The sequence below is a fragment of the Impatiens glandulifera genome, chromosome 7 (assembly GCF_907164915.1).
Source record: "Impatiens glandulifera chromosome 7, dImpGla2.1, whole genome shotgun sequence".
Lineage (NCBI taxonomy): Eukaryota > Viridiplantae > Streptophyta > Magnoliopsida > Ericales > Balsaminaceae > Impatiens > Impatiens glandulifera.
Genome location: NC_061868.1, coordinates 46,391,171 through 46,413,999, shown reverse-complemented (window position 1 = coordinate 46,413,999; position 22,829 = coordinate 46,391,171). Strand labels below are relative to the sequence as shown.

General features: G+C 33.2%; 5 protein-coding genes across 7 annotated transcripts; 4 read left to right on the top strand and 1 right to left on the bottom strand.

Moving 5' to 3' along the window:
- Nucleotides 1–38: 38 nt before the first annotated feature.
- LOC124945136 (NAD(P)H-quinone oxidoreductase subunit O, chloroplastic) lies at nucleotides 39–1,057 on the top strand. The gene is made up of 6 exons (XM_047485518.1): nucleotides 39–309; nucleotides 390–445; nucleotides 521–586; nucleotides 658–699; nucleotides 775–834; nucleotides 924–1,057. Exons 1-6 carry the CDS (start codon nucleotides 102–104, stop codon nucleotides 951–953), a joined length of 462 nt encoding a protein of 153 aa, XP_047341474.1. The 5' UTR covers nucleotides 39–101; the 3' UTR covers nucleotides 954–1,057.
- A 784-nt stretch (nucleotides 1,058–1,841) lies between these two features.
- On the top strand, nucleotides 1,842–3,202 carry LOC124945533 (U11/U12 small nuclear ribonucleoprotein 31 kDa protein). Its single transcript, XM_047485987.1, has one exon. It carries the CDS (start codon nucleotides 1,872–1,874, stop codon nucleotides 2,676–2,678), a length of 807 nt encoding a protein of 268 aa, XP_047341943.1. The 5' UTR covers nucleotides 1,842–1,871; the 3' UTR covers nucleotides 2,679–3,202.
- A 903-nt stretch (nucleotides 3,203–4,105) lies between these two features.
- LOC124945547 (pentatricopeptide repeat-containing protein At2g41720) lies at nucleotides 4,106–7,966 on the top strand. The gene is made up of 12 exons (XM_047486001.1): nucleotides 4,106–4,548; nucleotides 4,621–4,793; nucleotides 4,857–4,962; nucleotides 5,041–6,147; nucleotides 6,217–6,325; nucleotides 6,407–6,611; nucleotides 6,706–6,838; nucleotides 6,933–7,040; nucleotides 7,101–7,221; nucleotides 7,309–7,447; nucleotides 7,533–7,661; nucleotides 7,730–7,966. The coding sequence occupies exons 1-10, from the start codon at nucleotides 4,147–4,149 to the stop codon at nucleotides 7,404–7,406; spliced, it is 2,562 nt and encodes an 853-aa protein (XP_047341957.1). The 5' UTR covers nucleotides 4,106–4,146; the 3' UTR covers nucleotides 7,407–7,447; nucleotides 7,533–7,661; nucleotides 7,730–7,966.
- A 1,175-nt stretch (nucleotides 7,967–9,141) lies between these two features.
- LOC124910063 (gibberellin 3-beta-dioxygenase 1-like) lies at nucleotides 9,142–10,570 on the top strand. The gene is made up of 2 exons (XM_047450687.1): nucleotides 9,142–9,836; nucleotides 9,973–10,570. Exons 1-2 carry the CDS (start codon nucleotides 9,364–9,366, stop codon nucleotides 10,568–10,570), a joined length of 1,071 nt encoding a protein of 356 aa, XP_047306643.1. The 5' UTR covers nucleotides 9,142–9,363.
- Nucleotides 10,571–13,607: 3,037 nt separating this feature from the next.
- On the bottom strand, nucleotides 13,608–21,753 carry LOC124944400 (transcriptional corepressor LEUNIG-like). 3 transcript variants are annotated; one of them, XM_047484646.1, is made up of 18 exons: nucleotides 21,398–21,752; nucleotides 21,037–21,134; nucleotides 20,855–20,964; nucleotides 19,753–20,154; nucleotides 19,573–19,661; nucleotides 19,165–19,246; nucleotides 18,891–18,966; nucleotides 18,655–18,704; nucleotides 18,049–18,333; nucleotides 17,447–17,686; nucleotides 16,668–16,916; nucleotides 16,438–16,579; nucleotides 16,098–16,207; nucleotides 15,822–15,971; nucleotides 14,529–14,684; nucleotides 14,322–14,438; nucleotides 13,981–14,187; nucleotides 13,608–13,878 (listed from the first exon to the last, which is right to left on the bottom strand). In XM_047484646.1, exons 1-18 carry the CDS (start codon nucleotides 21,427–21,429, stop codon nucleotides 13,735–13,737), a joined length of 2,739 nt encoding a protein of 912 aa, XP_047340602.1. In that variant the 5' UTR covers nucleotides 21,430–21,752; the 3' UTR covers nucleotides 13,608–13,734. The 3 variants fall into 3 exon arrangements, with proteins under 3 accessions (XP_047340602.1, XP_047340603.1, XP_047340604.1); XM_047484647.1 differs by having other exon boundaries at nucleotides 18,049–18,330; XM_047484648.1 differs by lacking the exon at nucleotides 18,655–18,704 and having other exon boundaries at nucleotides 18,049–18,311; nucleotides 21,398–21,753.
- Between the last annotated feature and the right edge of the window lie 1,076 nt (nucleotides 21,754–22,829).

Sequence of the window (22,829 nt, the reverse complement as noted above, 5' to 3'; positions counted from 1 at the left end):
GGTTGGATAAGAAAGACAAGTTTAGGGTAGGGACCTTATCCAACAACATCATCTTTAACACAACAACAACTAAACACAGAAAGAGATACAGAGAGTCAGCCATGGCCTTGTCTGCAGTTTTCTCACCATCAAGGACATTAACAACAACATATGTTCAAATTAGAATAAAGCCGACTCATTCTATTGTAATCAGAGCTGCTGTTCAATCGGAAGGAGAGAACGCTGCTCCTCCTCCTCCTGCTGCTGCTAAGACGAATCCACAGCCCCCAGCATCCCCTCCTAAGCTGCCGAGAAAACCAGTTTACTCGAGTTTAGTTTACTGATTAATTATTCATTTGTTACCCCAAGTTCCAGCCAAATTGACTTAATATTAATCTTTGTATCTGTAGTGAAGAAAGGTCAAATAGTGAGAGTAGACAAGGAGAAGTACCTTAATAGCATTAATGTAAGCATTCAATATTTCATGTCATTACTTAATTGAATATGCATTGAAAATGTTTATACCTGGTCATGTGGTCAGTACTTATCTGTCGGGCATCCAATTTACTTCAAAGGCTTGGATTACATATATGAAGATCGTGGTGAGGTATGTCAAATAAACACAACAGTTTATAACCTGTTTTCTTTCTCATTTTCATTAACAATATTGTTGTTTAGATTCTTGACCTTCGAAATTTCGACACTGGAGAATATGCACTTGTAAGTATTAATTCAATTAAGCTGTTGTTGGTTTTTTTAGTTTGATTTAAACAATGAATGAATGATTGAATGCAGATATCTTGGGTAGGTATTCCAACTGCCCCGGCTTGGCTTCCCACAGACATGTTAATCAAGGTCTGAAAACAAAAAAAACAATAAAATTAAAAAGATATATTTAGCTATTGAATTGTTATTTATATTTTGGTCTTTTGATATTATTGCAGTCTGATAAGCTTGACTACACCAGGATTTGAAAGAAGAATAAAATGTTAATAGTAACATTTATTATGTAAACAATTTTGCTTTTGTAATTGTAAACTGTGTACTATTAAATTATTTGATTTGGTTATTTCAGTAATCAACTGATTATTTGTAAATAATTGTGTTTAAACTTTAATTTATTTTTTACAACAGTTTTGTTAGGTTAAACAACCATTTTATTCTTATCTTTAAGATAATAATAATTACTATAATATAAATTTAAACACTAACCCACTAGGAATTTATGATTAATCAAGTTATAAAAATTGTGTTTAAGAGATAAAAAAATTATTAGTTTAATTTACATTAAAAATGCTTTAATTAAAATGGGTAAAAAATAGTGTTAATTTTTAAAATTAATGACCTAATTGTCAAATTAAGTTTCTTTATTTGGTATCAATTCAAATTTTAAAAATTTTCATTAAATCTCACAATTTTACTTTTTGTGATGAAGTCATCTAAAATCAAATTTTATCTTATTATTTACATAACATTTAAAAATAATTAAATAAATAATTTATATTACTAATTTAATTATTTAATTTTAAGGAATTAAGAATTTTGATTATAAACTCTCTAAAATTTAATAATTAAATTAGTTATATAAATATTTTATTTATTTATAAATACAAAAAATTAATAAATTATTTGTATTTGAAATTGTTAACACATATTTAAAAAAAAAAATATTTTTATCATTAAGAAGTGAATAAATAAATAATCTTCCTTTTTAAGGTATGAAATAAGTATTTTTTTATTTAATAATATTTAATAGTGTTATAAAAGTAAAATAAAGCTATTTTATTTTAATTAACAATTTGAAAATAATCTTAAATCACATTTATAGAAAGAAAAACAAATTTCATTTGTTAAATTAGGGTTTTTTCGATTTGGCAAAATTGGAGATCGAAATGGGTGGTCGAAGCGATAGCGATGAAGACGATACGTTCTACTACCGTTATTCCACCGTCCCGCCGCCGCAACCACCGCCGCCTCATTCCTCCACCTCTCAAACAACCAATTCTTCTATCAATGGAGGTAGTGGAGGTCTCGCGCCTTCCAAATCCACCGTCTATGTAAGCAACCTCGATTTCAACCTCACAAACTCCGACATTTTCACTATCTTCTCCACCTTCGGTCGTGTTGCTAAGGTCACCGCCCTTAAGGATCGCAACACTCGACAGAGCCGCGGCGTCGCTTTTGTTCTCTTTGTATCCCGAGAAGACGCCGTCGCCGCCGTCCAGGGAATTCATGGAAAGCTCCTCAATGGTCGAACCCTAACCGCTTCCATAGCTACGGACAACGGCCGCGCTTCCGAATTCATTCGCAGGAAAGTGTATAAGGATAAGACTAGATGTTACGAGTGTGGAGAATCTGGACATTTGTCTTATGAATGCCCACGTAATCAATTTGGTCCTAGAGAACGCCCGGAACCCTCTAAGCGATCAAAGCATGGTGATGGTGGTGGAGGAGGAGGGAGAAGAAGTTTGACCCGGAATAGAGCGGTGGAGGAGGATGAAAATGGTGATGATGATGATGATGGGGATGGAGGGGTAGGGTTTGATGATGATAATTGGGCATCAGTGGTGGATACAGGTGCTGATCAAAGGCTGTTGGTGCAAGAGAAAGAAGGGTTATCTAAGAAAAAAGATAGTAGTAGTAAGATGAAGAAGAAGAAAACTAGCTATTTTAGCGATGAAAGTGGAGAGGATGACTGATTGATCTTGAATTGCTGTCTTCAATTTGTACATGGTTGTTGAAGAAACAGGGCCTGATGATGATCCAGGTTGCTTCCTTTTCATTCTGATTTCTTGAAGCTTGCAGCCTTGGTGTTCAAAAAAAGGTCAAAGTTAGAAATGTTTCATATGTTATGGAACAAGTTATCTTAATTTGGTTGCTTTGATGCTACTGCTATTCTTTAGTTATAGAAAATGAAAAAGAATTGCAGCTCCCCTGATTTGAAATACAAACTTATTTTCATATAAAAAATTGTAAAATCTGGAAGATTGAAATGATGTGTGTTTATGCAAGATGGTTGTGGATTGCAGGACCCCTTAAATCACACACAGACTCTAGCTAGTTGTTGGAAAGGTCTTATTAGTGTGCTGCGTGATTTAGATTTAAGAACTAGTTCATTTTCTTGTTGATTTGCAGAGAATGATGAGACATTCATCATCAGTTTATGTATTGAGACATTTTTATATCATATGTTTGCTTTCACGTAAGAGAGAAGCCCGAAACAAGGCAGAAACTAAAGTAAAAAACTGAACAAGGCAGAAACTAAAGTAAAAAACTGAACCAGCTCGGAGATTTTCAAGAAGGGTGATGAGGTCCCAATTGAGGGCTTCCTTTGTAAGAAAGAAGCCCAAAACAAGTGAGATCTTCCAGAAGGACGATAAAGGTCCCAATCGAGGACATCCTTGTAAGAAAGAAGCCCAAAACAATGAAAAAGTTAGAGTGATCTCCGAGATCTTTCAGAGGGAGATAAAGGTCCCAAACGAGCCTGAAGGACGCTTGGTCCCGTCCGCAGTTGAACCAGTCTCAGGAGGATAATGCTATGAATTAGACGGATGGGGCGATTGTTTGTGCAACCCTACCAACTTAGTGGCTTAGGCTCTCAAAGCTCATATTTTTCTGTTTAATTCAATGGATGTTTAGATTTCTTTAAATATATTTGATATTATTGGTTATTCTTAATTCACTCTCCACTAACTCCAAAAGGTTACAAGAGATGTATGGAAAATGGATTTTCTTTTTCTAAATTAAAATTTGTACACTGTATAATTTTATTTTTTCTTAGAAAGTGAAAAAAGATTAAAATTTTAGAGTTTGATTTTCATTTTAAACTGCTACAAATTCATATTATCCTCGCTCGATTTTCATTTTAGAGGACCTTACTGTTATCTTCGACTCGACATCACTGAGGTCTTCACTGACATCTGGGTTCGAACCCGTCAGACATTTTGCGCCTAGTTAAGCGGATTCCTAAGGAGGAATTTTGAGTCTAGTTAAGCGAGGAGTAGTAACCCTGTTCTAAAAAATAAAAAAAAATAATAAATAATAATTCTATTAAAAAAATAATAATTCTATTAAAAAAATAATAATAATGAAAGATTGGCTTCATCGTCTTCATATTTTTATCTTTTGAGTTCCTCCATCTCCGCACCCTTCTTTCTCTAGCCATCCATGGCGAGTTTACAGTCGCTGCATTCGCAATTTCTCAATTCCACAAGTAAAACCGACACACTCTACCCAACAAACCTTTCCGGGAACCGATACCGTCGGAGAATCTCACTTATAGTGTGCGACAAAACTAAGAATGACGAAGCCTGGAAAGAGAAGAAGGTTGGTGTCGTAGACTACGACAGTGGCCATCACCGAGTAACTGTTCAAGTGAGCGGCCTCAGAAAGGATGATTTACAGAGACGCTATAAACTTAAGGTAAGCAACGATCGTTTCCAGAAAGACTGGGCGATAAGCGAAGTAGTTCAAAAGATTTTAGAGCTTCAGAAATGGGAAGACATAGATGGAGTTCTCAATCACTGGATTGGACGATTTTCCAGAAAGAATTTCCCCGTTCTTATTAAGGTTAGACTCAATTCCTCTCTACATTCATAAATTGCGTTATTAATTATGTATATGGTTTATTTATTGACTTAGGAATTAGCTCAATCAGGATCAATCGAACACAGCAATCATGTTTTCCGTTGGATGAAGTTGCAGAAGAACTACTGTGCTCGAACTGATATCTATAACATGATGATCAGATTGCATTCAAGGCATAATCGATCAGACGAGGCTCGTGGTTTGTTTTTTGAGATGCAAGAATGGAGGTACTATTTTTCCATTAGCATCATTGTTTTCTCTTATTTGAACTTTTTTAATTTCATTGTTAGGTGTAAACCTGATGCTGAAACCTATAACGCTCTCATTCATGCACATGGTCGTGCAGGCCAATGGCGATGGGCGATGAATATCATGGAAGATATGCTACGCGCAGCTGTGGGTACCTGTTCTTGTCTCGAGACTTCCTTTTAACATTGTTTTCTTACAATCATTCAGTAAGATATGTATCTGCAGATTCCTCCTAGTAGGACGACTTATAACAATTTGATCAATGCTTGTGGATCAAGTGGAAATTGGAAAGAGGCGTTAAAGGTTTCCAAGAAAATGACAGAAAATGGTGTTGGTCCAGATCTCGTCACGCACAATATTATTCTTTCTGCTTATAAAACTGGAGGGGAATATTGGAAAGCATTGTCTTATTTTGAACTAATGAAAGGAACTGGAATTCGCCCAAACACTACAACCTTAAACATTGTCATTCATTGTCTGTCGAAGCTTGGAAAGTATTCGGAAGCTGTGGATATTTTCAATTCAATGAGGGAGAAGAGATCAGAGTCTGTTCCTGATGTTGTAACATTCACTAGCATTATCCATTTGTATTCGATTTCCGGTCAGTTGGAGAATTGCAAGGCGGTTTTCAATACCATGCTTGGAGAAGGAATGAAACCGAATACTATTACTTATAATTCCTTGATTGGTGCATATGCTTCACATGGAATGAGTAAAGAGGCTCTTTCTGTTTTTAATGAGATTAAACAGAATGGATTTCATCCTGATATAGTATCCTATACATCTTTACTCAATGCTTATGGAAGATCAAAGCAACCTAGGAAGGCCCGAGAAATATTTGATCTTATTAGACAAAGTAACTGTAAGGCCAATGTGGTGACTTACAATGCACTGATCGATGCATACGCGTCTAATGGTTTTATTTCTGAAGGTGTCGAAGTTTTGTGGGAGATGGAACAAAATGGCATACAGCCTAATGTTGTCTCAGTTTGTACACTCTTGGCTGCCTGTGGCCGTTCTAGACAAAAGGTTAAGATTGATTCGATTCTTTCAGCTGCTGAATCACGAGGGATTCAGTTGAATACCGTTGCTTATAATTCTGCTATTGGGAGTTACATGAATGTTGGTGAGTATGAGAAAGCCATCGATTTGTATCGATCGATGAAGAAAAAGGTGAAACCGGATTCTGTCACTTTTAATGCTCTCATTAGTGGTTGCTCGAAGATGTCAATGCATAAAGAAGCCCTTGATTTTTTTGGGGAAATGAGGGATTTAGGAATTCCTTTATCCAAGGAAGTTTATTCATCTGTTATATGTGCCTACAGCAACCAGGCAAGTTTTTTTCCTTCAGTTTACAGTTAACAATGATGAATTGGAATCTTAACTCATCTTCTTTTTTAGGGTCGACTCACAGAAGCTGAATCTATGTTTGATAAGATGAAGACAGAGGAGGGTTGCTCGCCTGATATTGTTACATATACCACAATGATACACGCCTATGGTCTTGCGGGTTAGTTTTATGGAAAATTTCAAAAGACAAAATGAAGTTTATTTTCGTCAAATTCATTTTTGGATATATGTTGGTTCTTAGATAGTTGGGAAAAAGCATCAGCACTGTGTGAAGAGATGGAAAGGAACGGAATTCAGCTAGATTCAGTAGCTTGTTCTGCTTTGATGAGAACTTTTAATAAAGGAAGCCAGCCACTGAAAGTGATAACTCTAGCAAAGTATATGAAAAACAAGGAAATTCCCTTCTGTGATGCTGTATTATTTGAAATGATATCAGCCTGTAGCATGTAACTATCTATCTGTGATCTTTTATTTGAAGATAACGTGTCCTTTCTTTGAAAAGTTTTGAAAAATCTTAGTTTTTTTCTTTTTCTTTTGAAGATCGAGGGATTGGAAGACAACATTGGATCTGATTAAAATGATTGAACCTTCACTTCCAAACATGTCAGTAGGACTTCTGAATCATCTTCTGCTTTTCATTGGAAAATCAGGCAAGATCGAAACAATGATGAAGGTACTATTGAAACAACATCTGTTGCCTGCTAATATTCAATTTCTGGTGTTGAAGACGTTTTTCTTTTCTTGCTCTTTTTTGTCACACTTGTTAGTTGTTCTACAAGATGGTAGCGGCAGGTGGTGCAGAAATCAACTTCTCCACTTATTCTGTTGTGTTGAGGAACCTTTTGGCTACTGGACATTCGAGGAAATATGTTGAGGTAAACAAAACTTACCACATTTGTTTGTGAATGAATAATTAAAACAAGAATATTTTTTAGGTTCTGCAATGGATGGAAGATGCAGGAATTCAACCTTCAGTTGGAATGTACCAGAGTATACTTTCTTTTGCACAGAAAAACAGTGTGTCCGATTGTGCTGCTCTGATACAACAAAAATTAGGTAAAATCCGTTATACTAATCTAAATGAAATAGGAATTGCTTGTGAGTTGTGACAATTGATGAAAGAATAATCTTCATGTTTGATAGAATCCATAAACACGAAAAACCAGAAGCAAATCTCAGGAAAGGACCTTCATAGCACTCTGCTTCTAGATCCCATGGATTCAAATATGAAGTCTGCTTAGACAAAATTGGTGATCCTTTCGGTTCAACTGATGATTATTAGGTATGCCACCCCGTCGTAGATCCGTTTCTTTAAAGCTCTCGGAATTGTATGTTTAATTCATTATGATGATCCCTAATCATTGCAGGCCATAAATAAAGCTTGGAGTTTTTATTTATTTTCCTTGCTGAAAACATGGATTGATCTTAGAAAAAAGAGCAACATAATCTTATTACAGATTCAACCTTTTGAGAAGAAGAAAAAACGCATTCATGATGTATGTTTTCTTCTCCTAGTTCATCTGCTGTTGTTGATTTTCATGTACTTACTATTATTTTTTTACAGGTTTGTAAACTCTAAACCAGTTTAGATGGTTTTTTCGGGGTTTATTCTTCGGGAAAGCTTCTCCATTTAAACAGTTTAGAGTGTGAATCGAATATGAGATTTTTGTTCTCTTACCTAATATCGGTATAGCATTCTTTTGTAGGTAGCTTTCTTCTTCATAAGTTCATCAAAATTCAAGACTTAATTGAGTAAATTAAATGTATATATATTTATCCAGTAAAGATATAACCTTTTCTCTTTTCTGTTGATCAAACTTAAAAAGTAAGTATTTCAAGTTGAATAATTTATAATTAATCTTATTTATCAAGTGAATATATAATAAAGTATGAATAATTTAATTTTTTTTGTCTAACACTAAAATCCAATTAAAATCTCCAAATAGCTGAAAAGCTCATTGAATGTTGAAAAATAATTGGAACCTAGATTTGAAAAGGTTTAGTTTGAATTATTTAAAATACAAAAAAAAAACATTTTTTTAGTGATAAAGTAAAGCTTATAACCACAAATTGTGGATTTAAGTATTCATGATATTTAAAAGAATATATTTTTTTTGACCATATTTTTTTACCATTTTAAGTAAAGCTTCTAAATGTGACTAAAATTTTGAAAAAGGCTCAATTTTTTTGGATTATTTAGAAAAATATCCAAACAAAATCATTATTTTATGATCATTTAAAAAATAAAAAAATATATATTTATGTTTTTTTTTTGTTTTTTTATTTTAAAGAAGAGTGTTAGAAGAGGGAATTTGAGGTTATTTCGATGTACGCTGTATTCTACTCATAAATGACACTTATACATAAAAATGAAGTATTACCCTCCTCATTTGTTGATTTTTTTCTTGTGGCGGTGCCTTAATGGATACAAACACCACCTATATGGTTAACATCGAACTAACCGAATTTATGAGAGGGAATGACATGTCACCACATCATTAGCTAAAAAAAAAACAAAGGAAAAGAAAAGAGAAAAAAATGTTATTTTTTCAACGAAAATTGATCATTTCTCTTTTGTAAATAAGTTCAATTATTTTTTATCTTTATAGCACGTTACACATATGTTATTAAAGTATTTTTTACAATGATTTGATTAATATAACTCAAATTTATTATTTAATAAAAAAAATACAAATAACAAAGTCTTTCTAGAATAAATTTCAACTATTTTAGATAATATTTTCAACTAAAACGATAAAAAAACACGTTTATAATAAACTATGATAATGTCGGTTAGATTCTATTCGATTCACGAGTTTAGAATACAGTACTATTTTATTTTATTTTATTTTTCGAATTATGTTTGTGACACATTTTTTTTTTATAATTATGTTTGTGATTGTATGGTAGGAAATTAATGGTCTTTTTCTTTTGTGAATTATGATAGAATTGTATTTGTCTCTTATCTCTTTTGGCTGGTTTTGAAGGAAATTAACCCAAAAAAGAAAATTAAAAGTGAGCAAAAATGGACAACACTTAATCCAAATAGCCACCCATATGTCACATGTAAATTGACCTTATTTGGCTTTTCATTAGTATTTATTTTTCTCTTCCGTGATATATAAGAAGTACTTTAAGTCTCCAAATTATTATACCTAACATAATCCCCACCACCAAATTTAAAAACATAATCTTTCTATGGGTTCCCTTAGAGAGGCCTACAAAGATAACCCTCTTGAACTCCATCACATTACCCCTCTAGACTTCTCATCTTTTCAATCTCTTCCCGACTCCCATGCATGGGTCGATCGCGATCACCAACCCTTGTCCGATAAGGATTCTTCGCTGCGTGTCATTGACCTAGCCGATCCCGATGTGGTCAAGTTGGTCAGCCGAGAGTGCGAGAAGTGGGGGATGTTTTTGATCAAGGGTCACGACATCTCTCCGGAACTCTTGGAGGAAGTGGAAACGGAGACTAGGCGTTTGTTTTCTCGGTCCGCGATTGAAAAGGTGAAGGTAATGCGAGAGCCCGGTGGAGCCACGGGATATGGAGCTGCGAGGATAGCGTCGTTCTTCGACAAGGCTATGTGGCACGAAGGATTCACTATTATGGGATCATCTCTTGTTGAACATGCTAAGGTTCTTTGGCCAAATGACTATCAAAGGTTTTGGTAAGTTGATGATGTTCTTGTAATTATTTTGATGCATGCATGCATACATGATACACCTAGGGCCACGTAAATTAGGGTTTTTTCTTTAAATGAGAATTGAAATGAAATTAACCTATTTTTTTCAAACTTAGTGTAGCGACGTGATGGATCGTTACCAATTGAAGATGAAGGAGTTATCCTTGAAGCTACTAGTGCTCATCCTCAAATCAATCGAAGGTTTAAGCCACGATGTGATCACAAAATGGGTAGATGTGATCCACAAATCCGGTACGAATACGAATGCGATGCAATTGAATTCATACCCTCCATGCCCGGACCCGAATCGTGCGTTAGGTATGGCCCCTCACACCGACTCACTCCTCTTAACCGTCCTCCATCAGACAGGAGGCGACGGACTACAAATCCTTCCATCAGGTTATCAAGCTCGTTGGACCAAAGTCTCCCCGAGACACGGGGAGCTTATAGTAAATGTTGGCGACCTAATCCACATCATATCAAACGGGCGAATTCCGTCGTGTCGTCACCGAGTGAAAGTGGCAAACAAAAGGCATCGATACTCGATGGCTTACTTTTGCGGGATGCCATTGGATATGGTGGTGAAGCCCTTCATTAGTAAGGCAGAATTTGCTAGGTATAGAGAAGTTACGGTTAAGGAGTATGTTCAATTGAAAGCAAAGTCCCTTGATAAGGCATTGTCCTCCATAAGGATACAAAACTCAAGTCTTGGTGCATAATAAATAAATACCTTAATTATTACTCTTGTTTAATGAGTTTAATTTAATTTAGAATCCAAATGATAACATGGTATATCAAGTACTTTAAATTTAAATTTAAATTTTGGAGTTTTAATAAGATCATTGTGCATGGCCGACATAAAATATGTGGGTTATGTTAATACAAGTGCTAAAAGTTATAAAATGAAAATAAATTAACATTATTAGAATAATAATAAGTTAATAATGAGGACAAAAGACATGACACGAACCAGTATTGTCTTGGTATTTATATATATATTCTGACATCTGACCATATTATATATATATATATATATATAATATGGTCATATCAAATTCAAAATTTATTATTAAAAAAATGAGGTTTGTCTTTAACGAAAAACTTTTAAATTGAAATGCTGGACTTTTAGGCTTTGTTTGATAATTATGATAGCATCATTTGAATAAGTGTCGGATTTATGTTAAGGCTTGCGTGGTCGACAGTCTATTAAAAAACAAAGATTAAATAAAAATTATATAGAAATGTGACATAAATTTCTTATTTTTTATATTTTTTTCAATTTAATACATTATTTATTTATTTAATTCTAAAAAAATGACAAATTCACCCTCTTAAAATTTTTGAACATGTCAAATATTTTATATTTATTTTTTCTTATTATTTTAAAGTATTAAATAATAATCATTTTATAAGTAAAATAATGTTTAAAAATAACATACAGATCAAACAGGACCTGAGAGAAAGAGAGAGAATTAGCTAGCTCACCATAATGTATAGATGCATTCTGGATTTTTATGCTTTCAAAAATTAAATAATATATATATATATATATATATATATATATATATATATATATATATATATATATATATATATATATATATTTGTTTTATATCTTATTTATTTTTTATTCAACTAACTTAAATTTTCATATTTTTGTGTGGTATTGATTGTTTACTACAATTTAATACTTTTAATAAATTAAAATCAAACATAGTATAATTTAAAATAGGAAACCTCAATCTTAATGGAGACTATATATTGTGGAACACTGACCAAATTAAATTTATGTCTGTTTTATTTATTTATCCACTACAATTATTCTTATAAGTACCCAGGAATAGAAAAAATAAATTTCAAATTGTAAAATGTATCAAAACGATTAACAAATAAGCTCAATCGAAGAAGTATTATTTGTTTTTTTTTGTGTTAACGAGTACATATTTATATAAATAGCAACAAATAGATATTAATTATGATTGAAAGTTCTTTCAATCAAAGGAAAAGTATCCTAGCCAAAAATAAATACAAAATGTAAACATCTACAAAATTTCTTTAAATAATAATCATTTTTTACCACGGTTGATGGTGAAAAATTATTCAGTTCAATTGACACATATTTATTGTAACGATTAATCGGTAAATTCCAAATTATATTTCGTTAAATTAAATAGAAGATAAGAACAAAATGGCAGTCCAAAATGGACCACTTAAACGTGGAATCTGGCATATTATTATTATTTATTATAATAATCAAGTTATTAGGTGAGAGATTATTTATTGCATGTGCAATTCAAATTAAAATGACATCCAATCAAAAAAATCAATTTTGTTGTTACCCATCACAAAAGGAAAACCTTTTATTCAATCATGATAAGATTGACTATTAATGTTACTAAATAATAGTCATTGTTTTGACGGTGTTCTTGTTAATGAGATTGGAGGATTGTTGATATTTTTACTTATAGTAGTGCCACTAATTCCCGCAAGCTAAACATAAACTCAAACATAATTTTGGTTGAGAATATTCTTTTGCGCAAATCTAGAAGTGGAATGGTGGTTGAGTGTCTATAGTTTCGTTTATTCTTAGGTGGTATAGATTTAAATGATTACATTTGACTCATTATTTATATCATTGATGAGTGGACTCAATATTATATTTTATTTTTTAAATTAGTTGATGTTTTAGAATAAGGTAACCCTTATAAAAAAATTCTTAAGTCACCATTATTATTGAGGTACTCTTCCTCTCATCAACTTTAATTAAATATCAAAAGTAGCTAACTTTATTTATTTGAATTGTGTTCTAACAACAAAATTGTGGACGGCTGAAAACCAATTACTCTCATTATGTAATGGACAATCTGAAAAAAAGTAATAAAAGAAAATAATAGAAGAGTTTTTGAAGGAAAAAATTATGGATACGAACTTTTCAAAAGATTTATGTTACACGCGTTTGCCTAAATCAAAGAAAGAGGAGCGTGTACGAATAAGAATTTTTCGAACTTATTCATATTTAAAATTCTTATATTGTTTTTTATTTATTATATTATTTTTTTCTTCTCTTTTGTAAAGTTTAATATTATTTTTTTTAATAAAAGTTAACATTTTTCAAATAAATAAATAAATAAATCTATATATATATATATATATATATATATATATATATATATATATATATATATATATATATATATATATATATATATATATATATATATATATGGAATGATTGACAAATAATTTGCTATTCTTTTTCTTTAATATTATGTTTTGATTGATTTGTTTGTGTCCAATAAATAAATTCTAGCTCTCTTCTTAGTTTTTTAATATTTTTGATTTGTTTGTTAGTGTCCATTAAGATTCGAGTCTTGTCACAAAATAAAAACATTTTAAGTTCGATTCCAAAAATAAAAATATATATATTTATTGCTATCTTTGTAAATTAAATATATAAAATATGGGTTCTTATCTTAATGTGGATTTAAATAATTTTTGTTTGGTAAAGGATAAATTTATCCAAATATGCATAAAAGAAGCTAAGTTTATGGGTAAGATTATTATTCCATTACTGAGACAAATGATAAATTTGCACAAAGACTGAAATTTATACAAACATTTATCAAGTCATTACAGTTTGATAATGATAATAATAATAAATAAATAAAATAAAAAAGGGATTATGTAAATCTCATGGCATTGACTATGAACCTCTTAGTTCCATGGGCAGATAGATAGATATTGAGAGAAAGTGTGTCACAAACACATAAGACAGACAATACCTATAAGGAAATATTCTTTTAAATAAACCCAATCTGTTAATAAAAAAAATAAACAAAAAAAGAAAGTGATTAAACAAGATCCTCGTATAACATTCATAATATCACTTCCAAAGCTTAACCATCTGATCATGGCTAACCGAAGCTACTAAACCGGTGACATGAGACATAGTCAGACCCGCAACTATTCCATCGTGGGCTTGAACCGTTATCCTCTTATTCTCAGACATGTCCCAAAGCTCCAAACTCTGTTTTTTGTATATCAAAAATATGTATCACTCAATTTGGAACTTGGGAGCAAAACAAACATAAAAGCAGAAAATAAGATAAATCAGAACGACAAAACTTACTTGGTAACAACCAACAACCAGCAATGTGGAAAACATAGGATGAAAAACACAAGAATTAAACTTGTTTCCATTGCAACTAAGTTCGTGAATTAATTCCCCTTCACTTCCGGATCCAAACGACCAAACCCTAACGCATTCTTCGCTGAGAGTTGCCAATTGTTCGCCAGAAGGATCCCAGCAGATTGAACGAATCAACTTAGAGTGCCCCTGCAGAGTAGTCAAGCAATGTCACTTCAGCTAAAAGCATTTAAAAAAACACAAGCTCAATATAAGTCCAAAATAATTTAAATTGAAATTTCTTCAAAAAAAACAAGAAGATGGTTCAAATAATTGTGGCAAACCCGTAATGAATGCCGGCAAACTTGAGTCTCAACGTCAAGTATGGACACAACATTTTCAGTCGCAGCGGCTAGATAGCGTCCAAGACGAGGTTGAAACCTCATCTGTGTCGAGCCACCCTATATAATCAACATAAAAATATTTTACCCGTCATGTACCATACTTGTATGAAGTGGAAGAAAACATAATTTTACAAGTCCCAATTTCACCTTGAAAGTTTTTGTACAGCTACCATTATTGATGCTCCAATACCTAATTTCACCATCACTATCACAAGAGCAGATAAGATCGTCTTTCTTTGGATGGAAATCTAGAGACATGGCTGCTGCTGAATGCCCAGTGAAAGTGCGTAGTGAATAACCAGTCTGTATAAACAGATCCAGTAAGGCAATATTATGACAGAAATATGCAACAACATGCAACAAGTCCAGCCTCCACACCAAACATCCCAAAACAAAATGTGAATAGAAGAAAAGGAAGTGTCCAAAACAAACTGAGGTGGATTAAAATGGAAGGGTATTCTATGTCATTTTCTAATCGTCAGAGATCCATGGAGGAAATACTATATTTTAGTCGAAAGCAAGAGATATCATCCAGAAATAACAAAATGTATTTACACTATGGTGTGATGTTTATGTGTCATTGATCTAGATTCATGTGTGCCATGAGATGGACCAAATGTTTTCTTTTCTGTTGATTTCCTTTGTTAGATGTGCCTCCTGATGTTTGGCTTGTTCTGATTTCATTGTAACTCATGACTACTCTTGTCATGCAACTGTTTTCGGTGGTCTTCACAAAAATATATATGGACTAATGGATGGTATTATCCTTTAAAAAACAAATTCTGTGAGAATTGGATTAATATTTGGGAAAGGTGAAACTAGGAGCTTGTTTGATGCAGGGTTACATGGAAATAATCTGGTTTTTTTAGGATAAATAAATTCTTCCTTATAGAAAGTGATTTATTTGGGTAAAATAATCAAAATATAATCCGTATTTAATATATTAAAATGTTATAAGGAATCAAGTAAATGATTATGATCTAAATGATGGATAAAGAAAGTGATAGTTGTTTATTTGGAAATAATCCACGCTAAGCAAGCTCTAAATCTAGATATTGATATAAGTTGATTTAAATTTGAATGAGTACAATTATGAGTTCTCCTAAGGACTGTTATGGTAGTTATGGTATGATAAATATATGGATCTAGTTCTTCTCATAGTTAGGCTTAGGCTCTTATCTTCTATCTACTTATCAAATAAAGGTCAGCAGAGCAAGGTAACCCAATGACAAAAGACATCCTTAAAAACAAAACAAAATTTCAGAGGAAACAGTGAGTCGCAACAAACTAACATGTTAAATCCTTACCCCATATGATTTGCATTTTCCATATTAGTAAAAACCCAGAATTACAGTGAAAAAACACATCTTAGTAAGCCAACAGAAATGGAAAGATAATAAAGTGTAACAAAGTATGAGATAGTGGAAGACTGTTACTAACATTGTCTGCATCCCACACCCTCACAGTTTTGTCAAAAGAAGATGTTGCAAGGCGTGGCATGCTGGGGCTGAAACGAACATCGTTAATATATGATGTATGCTCTTCTAGTTGACTTTTTGACTTCAAGGTATCAGTATACCACAGTACTACCTGTCCAACATCAAAATAACTTATATATTAATTATAGACAATCATTAAAGAAAAAAGGTCCAAGATATTATTGACCTATTGAAAATTTTCAAGTTCACAGATCTCGTGTATTCCCTTGCTACCAACCTTTTTATCATGACCACCAGTAGCAAGCAGTTTACCATCTGATGAGAAATGGCAGCAACCGACTTTGTTTGTGCTAGCCCTAACAGAGTTGATTTCAGCAAATGAGAACCCTGCAATAAATTGGCAGAGTGCTACTTCAAAGTTCCACGTAAACAAACAGAAAAAAACATATGTGCATTTATTATGAGATCACAGAGAAGTGCATTTATTATGAGATCACAGAGAAGTGCATCGCAACCTTGCATACTTCTGATTTAGGAACAGAATAGAAATGGAAATATCAGATTAAGAATAGCCTATAGTTTGGTGATATCTGCAAATAGTGGCCCAAAATAATCACCTTTGTTAACATCCATGCAACGGCCAACAGTCTCTCTCACATCTGCATCATCATGAGATAAAAAGGAATCAACATTGTCATCAAGAGATCCATCTTCCACAAACCGATCCAAGTCAGCCTGTACAATATCTTTATCATCCCACTGCCAAAATAAAATGTCAATTCAGAAATATGACACTGTTAAATGAGACTAAAACATTCTCATACACCAATGTATCCAGGTAGCTTACCAACTGATTCGATGGAGATGTTAGAGTAATATTAGCATCATTACCAAACATTATCAGATGCTTTGATGAACTATTGTTATGTGGCAAAGGTGGCCCTGATATCGCATCACCAGGTGTATTATGAGTTGAGGGTGTGGAAGGTGCTGAACTTGGTGAAGGACCAGCAGTGTTTGCAGTTCCAGAGCTATTTGCAGGGCCCGATGATGATCCAGGTTGCTTTCTTTTCCTCCCACCTTGATTTCTTGAAGCCTTAATGTTCAACAAAATCCAAGTTAGCAATGTTGCATAAATTATCAAAACAAGATTACAGTATTCCCTCCATTGCTTCCTAAAATTTAAAGTGTAAAGTATAATGTCATCAAGCACCATCAGCACATGGGCAGTAAGATACTCTCTATCCAATTTATCTATCAGACATACTAAACTGTTTGCGAAATAGCAACCTTAAAAACCTTTGGAAACAAGATGGCCCAGAACATTGCACCATTGTCTCAAGTTCTAAAACTAGGGTTCTGGGAATCAGTCTGGTAAATTGGTTCTTTAAGACTAAAAGACCTTGACTAATTATTGATTATTCAAAAAACATTATAGCAGAAACGTGCCTTCAACACATAAAAAGGGGGCATCAAAAGACAGCATCTCTTGTGCACCAGATTGACAGGAAGTATTTTGAGAGAGCTCACTTATTAAAGGGAGTAACGATTTAGAAGTTATCATTTGATAATGAAAACCAGAATATCATAATTAAGGAAAATGACACATTTGTCAAAAGGATATACCTGATCGTTTCCTCTACATGAATTGGACATACTGCCATCCGCTGTAACACTTCCAGAACCTGCAATCTTATCCGGCTGATGAATATTTTGACTTGAACTCTGAGATTGCTGAATAGAAAGAGTGTGTTGCTGAATTTGTTGCTGCTGCTGTTGTTGGTTGCTTAGCTGCTGTTGTTGTTGGTTGCTTAGCTGCTGCTGTTGTTGGTTGCTTTGCTGCTGCTGTAACTGTGATATTCTTAGCTATATAAAATGACAAAATGCCAACTTAGAAGGCCTTCAATGATTTTCCCTGTGCCATTTTATGTGACCAAAATCTTAATTTATTTTACTCTAATATGTGTCCCTTTTTAAATGACAATGACCAAAAATGTGCTCTTTCTAATAGATTCTACTACGCTTGTCGCATAATCGCTTTTCCCATGCCAAGATGTCAAGGGAATCTCCGTTATACATCTAATCAAACTTGTAATTAGAAAACATGATAAAATAAAATGATACATAAAAATAGGATGGTGTGAGTAGCGGATATGGTAATCAATCTATGTATTTATTGACCAGAAACATGTGAACCTGACAATGAAAATTGAGAGGAAAAAGATTACCTTGAGCATCATATCATCTCGAGCCGAAACTGCAGAACCAGATTGTAGAGGTGATCCAACACTTGGAACTACATCACCCACAGAATTCCCAATGCCATCCTTCCCAAGATTTATACCTCGATTATTCATAAGCATTCTCAACCTTCTATTTTCTGCATCGCTGGCAGATGGGGAAGCCATATTTTGTTGTGAATTCATGAGCTGCTGTTGGTGCTGTTGGTGCTGTTGGGTAAGCATCTGAAGTTGATTAAATTGGTGTCCCCCTTGCATAAAGGATTTTGACTGCTGGAGACAAGAGCATAACAGATAATGTAATAAAATTACTGCTAGGAAATAGATGCTGGGGAAAAACAACATCATCAACTACTTTTTAAATTCAATCATCTATAATATTTGTCATTTAAGACTATGCATAGTACTTAGTTGAGGAAGTGGTTTGTAAAATCATGCTGTATATTTTTCTGACCATAGCATTTTGATATAATCTCATATAAGATTGTGAAATATAAACATGGATTTATAGCAAAATATTTAAAAGGATAAAGATTCCTTGAAGGGGAAAAATACATAGGTTTTCAATGTAAGAATAAAGATCGTTAGACTTACAGTTAGAGGCCACCCTTTCAAAGTCAAATTATTATTGCCTTGATTGGCTCCTTGCAAAATGAGGTAATGGTGAGAATATCAATCAATCAAAACCATCAAGCTCAAGAATCTCTTCAAGAAATCTAGCAATAATTAGTTTTTCAGCTTAGTCTAATAAAATCAACCCCCAACCCCCAAGAAATAAAATATCAGAAGAAAGAGCCGATCACTTAAAGAGTAGTAAGAACCACTAATACCAGGAATTCCAATTAATGATCCTTCATGGCCTGCAGCCCTAGTGTTCATTACAGTATTCATCTCTGTCTTTATATCCTGTTCAACACAAAAAGATGCATCAAGATAAAGCAAAAAGGAGGCAAGAGGCGATTCCTATACTTTTTTTCCATTTTTTTCCAGTTGCAAGATTTTAGTATATGAAAAAATGGTATTCTTATAGTAAGCTCGTATAGTACATTCTCCTGGAAGTAGTGTTACTAGAAATGAAGTTGAAGAGTAACTGCAGACACTAACCATTGTTGGCACTGGAATCTGCTGATTCCGAGTCTGAACTTGTGAGGACATACCACCACCAGCTGTACCATGAAGAACTTGCCTGCCAAAAAGAGATAACAGTTAATCCAAATCTTTAAATTTCACTTTAAATGATGCTGACACGCATGAGAACCAAATTGAAGACGATTTCGCATTCACAAAGTTGGAATTGGAAACGTAGAAACAAAAATAGAAGAAAATGAATGTATTTCACATAAAACAACAAAAGATGCTTTCATTTTTTTCATAATGTGCAGCAAGGTGGAATAGTAGCATCTGAATGATCCATGCTAGTTTTAAGTAACACGGTAGATAAACATAATGAAGTTACCATGAAAGATCCATGCTAGCTTTAAGTAACATGGTAAATAAACAAAATGAAGTTACCCTGAAGGCTGGCTAACAGCAGCAGCTGACTTCAACATTGCTGCATGGTTTTGGTCTAAGACATGGCTGACATTCTCACCAAACCTTTGCTGTTGATGAAAAATTGAATTTTAATATCATTTTTTATAGGTGGCTTCTTTTTTCTTAATGTACATGTGCAAGTATGGGAAATTAACACACCTTTATAGCTGCATCATCCATTGGATCCCTTTGAATTGGTGATTTTAGTCTGTCTCCATAAAACTTAGAGGCCAAGGCATTGGCTGGTCCTTGGTTCTGTCTCATAAGTGAGTCATTATTTGCTAGCCCATTGCCTGTTGCATTTAGAAGGTGCACACCATCCCTCCGTTGTTGCTGCTGCTGCTGCTGCGCCTGCTGAGTTTGTTGTTGTTGTTGGGCCTGCTGATCCTGATGAGCTTGTTGCTGTTGGGCCTGCTGCTGCTGCTGTTGCTGTTGGTGGGCCTGTCGCTGCATAAGTATCTGTTGTTGCTGCTGCATCTGAAGTTGCTGCTGCTGCTGAGCATGCTGTAACTGTTGAGGTTGTTGCTGCTGTTGTTGCTCCCGTGCTTTCATTATTTGCGACTGCATTCGCAATTTTAGGAGCAAATAACCATCACTAAATGAAGTGAAATGAACAGCCTTACACTAACTGAGAAGTCAATATTACCTACAGATGTTCTAACTAAAATTCTAAAGCTGTTCTCACTTCTCATTAAGATCTAACTCACATGCCTTCATAAATTTATTATCTGCATTAATGGAAATTTTTTTTCTCGTGAGCTCCGTCAAAACCACGTGGCTATCTTTCTTACGTTCTCCAACTTTCCACTATTCTTCACAAAGAAGCTGACTTTATGGTAAAACTTTTTCGAACGAGCTATAATTGATTATTACAGTTTTAGTCTTATATGACAGCCATGTTCTGACAGCTTTATACTGTGGTCATTTAGAGCCTTTACAAAGTGTTGCTGCTTTGAAAATCAAAAAGTGACCCATTTATCAGTCACCCACTAGTAGGTAAGATTTGGTTGAATAACTTACACTAAATCAAAATGTTTCAACTTTTACATGAATACAAGCAGGACTTCAACTGTTTTCATTTTTCTTGAAATAACCATAACTTACGATTCCGTAATCCCTCGCTATAATTTATTTGTTATAATTGTAGTAAAGCCCTAAGTTTCCTTTATTGTTTTACTTTATTAATCATTTTAATCGAAGCTTCTAAAATTATAATATTTCACCGAAAACTATCCTGCAAAGCAAAGATTGTAATACCGACCTCAATATAAGATGCAGCAACCTCTGAGTGTTTCTCATTCGTCCTTGCAATAAATATGTCCCAGAAAACAGACCACCATTCAAAGAGGAATCCACCAGGGGCATCAATGGCTGCAATAAATATGGGTAATGAAGCTTCTACCTCTGCATTAATCCATTAATGAATACAATTTAACTACTTACCAACTGGATCAGAGGAGACCTTTCCTTCAGCTTGGAAAGCTTGGGCAGAAGCCTTCAAATCCCTCTTTATTAAGTAATCATGGATGTAAACATCCAGCCTGTGTAGAGACAATCATAAAATCCACTCAAAACAAATACAAGAGAAAAGGATGATACTTAGAATCCAGAGCGAAGATGAAAAAAAATCTTCAAAACCCTAGAACAGTTTAGAATGAACTAAAAATCGAATAATACGGCATTTCATAGACAACTAAGAATTTCTAGTAAACACAATCCGAATCGAAAAGAAAAGCCCTAAACTGAAAATACAAAATAGTAAAAACCCAGATCAAAGAAGTAGTCCAATATAAGAAAAGCTTACATCTTATCTGCTTCCCAGTTGGTTTGAGACATGGTTCTCAATTAAAGTCGAATAAGCTTGATTGAATCAGATTCTAGCGAAATGTTCTTCTGTACCGTGGCATATGGATAGTACGCCAATAAAAGGAACTCGAAAGAAGGACTAGCTGATTCTGGCTGATATCAACAGGCGAGATCCTCAAAACAACACGAGGAGGCACCCATATGCCATCATCATATGAAGAAAGTATTAATATCGGAAAGCAGAGAGAGAGAGAGTTAGAGAGAGAAGGGATCAAGCAGATAAAAATCTAATGAACTGTAGATTCATTCATACATACAGACAGCTTTGACGCTGGGCAACGGAAATGGGTTAACGAGACTCAACTTTCGTTCTCTCTTTTTTATTTAGCGGTCCTTTCTTTGACTCTCATTATTTAGGTCAAAATCATACTTCTTTATTTTAATATACTCAATCTAAAATTTTTAATATTTTAATTTAATTCATTTCAATTAATAATTACTAAACTAAATAAAATTTCATTTCATTTATAAATATTAATTGAAAAAATATTCAAATTACATTTTTTACAACTTATTAAAATTATTAAAAGAAAAACATTAGTATTTGATCTTTTATCATGCTTTTTTTGTGTCAAAAGTCTAATTGCGACTAGGGCCCGCCATGAAAAACTGAGATTTTGGGGCCTATCCAAATTTAAATTTTGGGACCCTAAAATAGTAAAAAAAAAAAAAAAATTTAATTAATAAAATAAAATATAAATAATTAAATTATTTTTATAATATATATTTAATATTAAAGGAGAGAAAAAAGAGGGAAAAATAATATTAATATATAATATTATTAAATATAAAAAAATGGGGCTCTATAAAAGTGGAGGGCCCTATGCAAGTACATTGGTTGCTTTACCCTAGGGCCGGCCCTGATTGCAACATATAATTTGTTTTTATCGGTTCAAATTTTTAGTCAAATTAGATATATACAGTTTCTATTATAATTGAGTTTTGCTACTGGTCGAACATAACCAAGTATTCTTGTCTGAACAAAACATTATGCGTTGTCAAAACATAGATAATTTTCATATAGGGTAATGTTACAATTTGTTCGTTAAAATGATTTTATATTAATTTTATTAGGAGAAATTTTAAGAGTCAAGAAATTTATTTAAGAACTCGTTCTTTGAATTATTCACGGGTGAAATTTTTACGAATAATATATGCATGAAAAAATGTTACATTATGGTAAGTCATTGTTGTATGTGTCACAAGAAAGTGAAATCGTAGTCGTCTCATATGTATAATTCATAATATTATTATTATGACGCGTTTTGAGATTCATTCCGGAAATTCGATGAAATCGATCAAGGAGTTAATCGTTTTTTTGAGGATCTACGAGTTCGATAACATGTTAGGTAACATGTTTATATCCTTTT